Genomic DNA, 7,067 nt, shown 5'->3' with positions numbered 1-7,067 from the left:
ATATGACATGGATTATCAAATTTATTATTATATTGCATTAATTTAAAATATATATTCCCTTTAAAAATCCATCCATATTCCATTAGCTTTAAATTTAATTAACTAAAAAAAATCATATGACTTGGTAAATGAGTATTAAAGATCATATAAAATTGTTTTAGGAAAATATAAAATATATGGAAAAGAAAATATTTATTTCATTTAAGTAATTTACAAACAAATTCTGTAAATACTTATGTGAAATTAAACACTAATAATAGAATTTTAAAAGGGTATTAATACCGTGTATTTAGTTCATGAAATTATTTTACGTAAAGGATAAGGTTTTGGAAAACATTAAATATATAGAAAAGAAAATATTTATTTAATTTAAGTAATTTACAAACAAATTCTGTAAATACTTAAGTAAATCTATACAATATAGTTAAAAGTTTGGATTAAAGCATTTATCTTAATTTCACATGACATTAGCATTTAATATTTTATACCCCATTAATTTCTATTTATTTTTATTGGTTATTTAATTATTTATTAATTATTATCAGATTATTGGTTATTTGATATAATTCTTATAAAAAAATGATTACTAAAAGTCTTTACAAAAACATCATTACATATTGTGTAACATACAAATAAAGAAAATCAAAAGACATCATTAATATTCTTAAATTAAATGTATATATTAAAGATTTGATGAGCTAAAAAAACCAAAAAAAAAAGATGTAACTTAACAAATTTGACATAAAGTTTCATAATTTACAATTATATTTCACATTTTAATTGAAATTTTTGGAGAAAACATATATGTTAGTGAATCGGTTAAATTTTTTCATATTAACACTGCTCATAAAATTAAAGTATACATTTATTTATTTCTTTAAAATCGATATAATAAATAATATAAAAAGGCTAACATTGAGTATATTTTTAAATGACATGTGATATAACCACATGATTTCAAGAAGTCATATTACAAGTCTCATCATCATAATTATTTTCTTTTATGTCCCCTAATATTTATTCTTACATTTACAATATTAGAAAAAATTAAAGAAGACAATAAACTTTTTATTTTCTTCCACTTCAATACTTTATTCAATTCACCACAAGCATTTAACCATACTTTTCATCTTCTTTCTCCATAACTCATTTCTCAAGTTTCTTTATAATGATTCATATTTTTAGTTTACCTTAAAACTTTTGATGATATTATAACTTATTAATTACTACTTTTTCTTCTTGAGATGATAATGTTTATTCCATGAGCACAACAATAGACATGCATTTTTATTATAGTTTTTTTTATCAACCTACAACTCATTCATTTTTATCATGTTCTCTTTTCCATTATAAGATTACTATATTGGTCAAACTCATTTGATAATATATCTTATGCAATTTTGTATTTCATGTACAATTGATTTTGGCATAACACTAATTTGTACAATTGATTGAATTTTCAGGACCATGACATACTTGCAGATCAAAACATACAAATGACAATCGACAAGTACGTGGATTTTTTAAGAGGATGATGTTTCTCATTTTTTTTTTTCCTTGGATTTTTTTTGGGGAGATTTTCTATTTTAATTATTAATACAAAACTCATTTGATAATATTTTTCATATACTCAGTATATCTTATGCAATTTTGTATTTCGTGTACAATTGATTTTGACATAATACTAATTTGTACAATTGATTGAATTTTAGGAGCATGACATACTTGGAGATCAATACGTGCATATGACAATCGACAAATATGTGGATTTTTTAAGAGGTAGCATGATGTTTCTCATTATTTTTCTTGGAATTTCTTTTTTGGGAGATTTTCCTATTTTAATTATTAATACATCACAATCGGTGAATACAAAATACAATTTAAGAATTATCAATTTTTTAATTTCAGATATTAGTTCAATATCAGTTAACACGATAGTTGATGTTGAAGGATGTGTTCATATGGATGATCAAATCTGAAGGTCTTGAATGGAGTAATCACCACCACGAGGATGTATTTTTATGTCGTTGATCATTTTATTTGATATTAGCCTTCTATTTTTGTCCCAATAATTATGCTAAGGTTTTTAGCCTATTAGTTATTCTTGGCCTTTTAGTTGTAGTGATAGTATCGACACAATATTGACGGATAATTCTACAAGAGAAAAAAAAACCATCAAATGATAATTAAATTTGAAATGGAGAGACACATATTCAATGTATTCAATTACTATATTACTCTTACTTCATTGACTTTGTTAGGCTATTTTTCTTTTAGCTATTGAAGGACAAAAACATGTCCGCCTTTGGTAAATTGGCGGTTAAGAAACTCCTCAATCTCCGGAGCACCAATATCTTGAGGTTACATAATACATAACCCATGTATAAGTATTAATCATTGATTTCTATATAAACAACTTATGTCTATATACATATAATTAGACTATTTAATTTGAGTATGATGAATTGAAAATGCAAATTATTACTGAATTTACGAGTTAGCATAAATCATGAATCATCAGAGCAATGAGCAACGTCATCCGTTCAACATATACATTCAAATAAACTCTCTATTAAATGCGTAAATTCCATTAATTTACTAGGTTGTTAATAAAGGAGAAGAAGAGTTACTCATGATTAGATTATTTTTTTTGCATCTTTTACAAAGACCCACATTTTAACGACGAATACAATGCCTCCCCCACTAATCTCATATTATTATTATTGTTTATATTACCGTGTTATTATGTTCAATCTCATAATTTACATCCTATTTTATCGTCTGCAATGAAATCAAAATATATTTTACACAAGTAGTATTAATAAAAAAAAAAGAAATTTGTATAGGACCCATGATTTTTCACGGGTTTCAAAACTAGTTAAGAGTTAGAAAAGAGAAACTTCAATAGTTTTAACCCAAATAAGATTATGTTTACTCAAAATATTTTGTCAACATTATTTTTAAAAATAATACTCGTATTATATTACTGCATCCACTAAAAACATCAACATTAAATGATGACGTTGTAATAAAATCAGATAAGATAAATGGATATAATCATAATAGCCGTTAATTGAGTTTTTATTCAAAATAGATTGACGTCTCATTAATTTCATTTCACCTCATTGCATTTTGATTTGAGAAAAAAAAAATGATCCGCAAAACAAATAAAAAAAATTGATTTCATGAAATGTGTATTTTAATGATTTTATTTTCTAATTCTCAAACCATCTTTTAATTAGAGTTTAATGAAAATATTACAGTTTAATGTAAGGATAATGGTTTAATGAAAGAAAAATTTATTTGTTTGCTTATTTAAGTAATCTTTGGAGGGAAAACTTTTCATAATTTTATTCTCTTAGGGGGCATTTGGTTCAATAGCATGAAGTTTTTATTAATATGAACCTTTTCAGGTGGCAAGTTGAATTTTTGACTTGATAGGCTTGACAAGTTTTGAACCGGATCCATCTCCAAACTCAACTTTTTTATCTAGGCCATGTTTGGTAAACAACATATTGAGCGAAATTAGTAGATTCCGGCCTAATTAGTAGTTTGACCAAGCAATCTATTATTTTCATGTGTTTGGTAAACGGCGTATTCTGGTGACATATTGGTCGGAATCTACTGTTTTTGAATATGCTGCTAGTAGCAACATATTGCATTAGCATATTCAATTCATTCATGAAACCATTCTAGTTATCCTAAAATCTGCTAATTACCAAACATCCTTTTTAAATTCTGCCAATTTGTTTGATAGTCAAACTGCTACTAAAATCTGTTAACCGTATTCTGCTAACGTTATCCGCTATTATAAATCTGCTTCTGCTGCTTGCCAAACAGGGCCTAATCCAATCCGATATGAAGCTCCAGCTTGGATCAGCTCGACTAAGCTAATTTATATCGAAGTACCGAATCACTATAGGTTGTTTCCCCTAATTTAATCAATTTACGCGTGAAAAATATATATTCTCTTCTGTCACCATTAAATAAATTTGATGGTTTCTATTCGATGCCAAACAGAGGCTTGGACTTAGAAATACTCCCTCCGTTTTGGTCAATTGTTGTTCTTTGGTTTTGGCACAAAGATTAAGAAAAGTGGAGGTGACCAATTACTAAATGACAAGTGGACCAAATTGGGTGTAAATGATCAAATTCATCAAATTACTCATCAAGTTCATTCTTAAAATAGAAAGGACAACAAATGACTAAGATACCCAAAAATAGAAAATGACAACAAATGACCGAGATAGAGGGAGTAAACTTTTTGGGTAGCGAATTTTTCTCATGTGGTTGTATACTTATGTTAAGGTCTTATATTTAAGAGCTTTTAGGTAGCAAGAATCGATAATCTAAACCAATTTTTTAAAAATTTAGGGTAGCGAGTGCTACTCTTTGCTACTAACCATCTTGATACCGAAGCAGCATAGACGTATTAGAGAAAGTAAATCGTTTTACAGCTAATCCTGAGCTATTAGAGTACTACCAGTCCTAGAGGAGACGCCCACCATTCACAATAAAGTTTCATTTTGGTCATATACTCATACGAGTAGTATATAACTTATTTATTTGCATTACAAAATACAATTATTTTGAACTCCTTGATGAAGACAGATTCAAAGTTGCCTAACTTTGACCATGTGAGACTATTTAGTATTAGGAGCTACCCATCATCACATTCATCAGGCTGCATGTGAGCATGTCTGCAATGCTCATCATGAGGTCTGTGTCAATTGTACTTGAAGGAATAAAAGAAGGCAAGACAATCATTTGAGTTGGCTATCATCTTCATTTTGTGATACCCCTAAGGCCCTAATCACCATTAGATTCTGGTGAACTGAGTCTCTGACGCGATGCGGGAAAAAAAATGGAGCCACCAAGACGGTTTTGGATGTCAACGCAAACGAGTGCCTTAAAAAATGGGAGTGATAATTCATTACACTGTAATTTTACTTTACACATATCGAAACAATGAGGGTGGCATTCTAAGCCTTATAAGTGCCTCCATGATCCTTTTCGACATGCTCAACCAGAGCTACAGGATCCCTAAACCCTCTGCTGCACTTAGGGCATACATCAACTGATAACTTTCTAACACCTCCCCGCTTTTGACTTCTTTCATGAGCTTCCTGCACATGCTCCACTAGAGCTGTCACTGACGAAAACCTTAAGTTACACTGGGGACATACTTCCTGTCCCCTATTTTCGCTGCCCTGGCCTATGTTCAGGGATTGATTTAAGTCACTACTCAACTTAGCCATGCCTGATGAAGCAGCATCCACCAGTCTGCTCCATGCCGATGATGATTGGGCTTTGACTGGGGCCCTACTTGGACGTGCATCTTCTTTTCTGCTGAGGAAGCTCGTGAACTGGAATCCAGAGGTGGGTTTGCGAGGCCCAGCACACTTGTGATCTGGCCCAAACCGGTGCTTCAAGCAGTGATCTGTAGCACAATCCTTGCACTTGACTGTGTTGGAGAAGACGAGGATTTCTTTGCAACCAACAACAGGGCACCTGCGCTTCTTCGTTGCTTTCTCGTAGTTGGTGGGATCACAGTTGGTGTTAACATGCTTTTCCCAACTGATATTCGGGTCTTCATCAGGAATAAGGCGAACCCCTTTGGCACAAAGTGGGCAAATCACAACAGTCACACCTTGATCGTCAGCTTGTGGACACTGGTGCTGCCTGTAGCTTCTGTGCTCAAGGCAGAATACCTAAAGAAACAACACATGTAACTAACAAAAATAAGTGTCAAATTCAAGCACAAAGTACAGAAGACGACGCTCACAAGTCACAATACAATCCAATTAACACATCTAACACCAAAACCACGAGATTTGTCATATTAATAAGAAAGCTGAAATCTTGATTATAGATAATGGCAAACTATTCCAGCTCCCTAACTGATAATTAAAAATACTAGGGGAAATTTTCAGATTAGAAGCGAATATCTGGATCTGATACATGTACATGACAGATCAAGTAACCGAGATAAAGAGATGGAAGGCAATGGAGCACAAATGTTCACTACACAACAGCTAGGTGAAGGGAACTCCCCAATCTGGAATTCGGGTTAAATAGGTTCAACGGGATAAATTTGGTGGGAAATTCTAAAAGAATCAAGAGGTTTCCATAATTGTCTGGAGTATTCTAAAACTGTGTAGAGACTTCTAGAAGTTTCTGATACATGAACATTCTGCCGCAGGGCAATGAAAAAGTTTCAAATTTTTTTTTTCCAGTTTACCTAAACTCATTACTAGTTCGCCGCCTGAACTACAAATCGAGGCTAACATACAGACATGCAGGTTTGCAATTCAGAATTGGGCGACATAATCTACGAAATAGGGAAAAATAATGAAACCAAGCACAAGACGGGTATAAATGAAATTGAGAAATGAGGGAATTAAAGAAAAGCGAAAGAGAGGCATACGAGGCGGCAGCGGTCGCAAGTGAATGGAAGGAAATCGATCTGGCGGCAATCTTCCAAGGAGCAATGCTTTCCGAGGTCAGGCATTGCTGGCGTCCCCATTTTGTGGTGCTTGTTTGTTTCGAATGAGAAATGCGAAATAAAGGGAATAAAAGCAAGGAGGGCAGGATTATACCCTCCGGTGGCTTCCCGATTCCGCTTCTAGGTGGCAGAGATTTTGGTAGACGAGACGGAGACAATTTTTGACTTTATATATTCCCCTCTCTTCTTCAACTTCTACGCTTTTGACTTCTTCCCTTCTTTCCTTCCTTCCTTCCCCGCAACGCTTTTCTACGACCGTATGTATTACGGTTCAATTTGGATCATCTATCATTATCATCATCATTCATCAATACTATACAAGTATATTAAATTCCATAAACCAATAAACTTCAGTTTAGGTTAAAATTAAGTAGTTTAGGTTAAAATTAAATTATATAGAAGTTTGGTAATTTTTCTAAATATTTGTAAGAATATAAAACATGGTCAATTTTTTTAAAAATAAAATAACTAATTAAGATGCTCAATTTCCTTAAAATAAATAATTAATTAAGATGATCAAATTTCAAGAAGACTAAAAGAAAGAAGATTCTTGGTAATTTTC

General features: G+C 31.7%; 1 protein-coding gene across 1 annotated transcript; it reads right to left on the bottom strand.

Moving 5' to 3' along the window:
- Positions 1–4,882: 4,882 nt before the first annotated feature.
- LOC141657226 (zinc finger AN1 and C2H2 domain-containing stress-associated protein 13) lies at positions 4,883–6,710 on the bottom strand. The gene is made up of 2 exons (XM_074464382.1): positions 6,428–6,710; positions 4,883–5,711 (listed from the first exon to the last, which is right to left on the bottom strand). Exons 1-2 carry the CDS (start codon positions 6,524–6,526, stop codon positions 4,983–4,985), a joined length of 828 nt encoding a protein of 275 aa, XP_074320483.1. The 5' UTR covers positions 6,527–6,710; the 3' UTR covers positions 4,883–4,982.
- Between the last annotated feature and the right edge of the window lie 357 nt (positions 6,711–7,067).

This window comes from Silene latifolia, chromosome 5, assembly GCF_048544455.1.
Source record: "Silene latifolia isolate original U9 population chromosome 5, ASM4854445v1, whole genome shotgun sequence".
Lineage (NCBI taxonomy): Eukaryota > Viridiplantae > Streptophyta > Magnoliopsida > Caryophyllales > Caryophyllaceae > Silene > Silene latifolia.
This window is presented reverse-complemented; position numbering and strand designations above follow the sequence as displayed.

Bases quoted from the DNA above. Each gene is read 5' to 3' on its own strand.
- LOC141657226 (XM_074464382.1), bottom strand. From the start codon at position 6,526: ATGGGGACGCCAGCAATGCCTGACCTCGGAAAGCATTGCTCCTTGGAA. The intron at 5,712-6,427 runs GTATGCCTCTCT...TTGTTTCTTTAG, and splicing joins CTTGCGACCGCTGCCGCCTC to GTATTCTGCCTTGAGCACAG.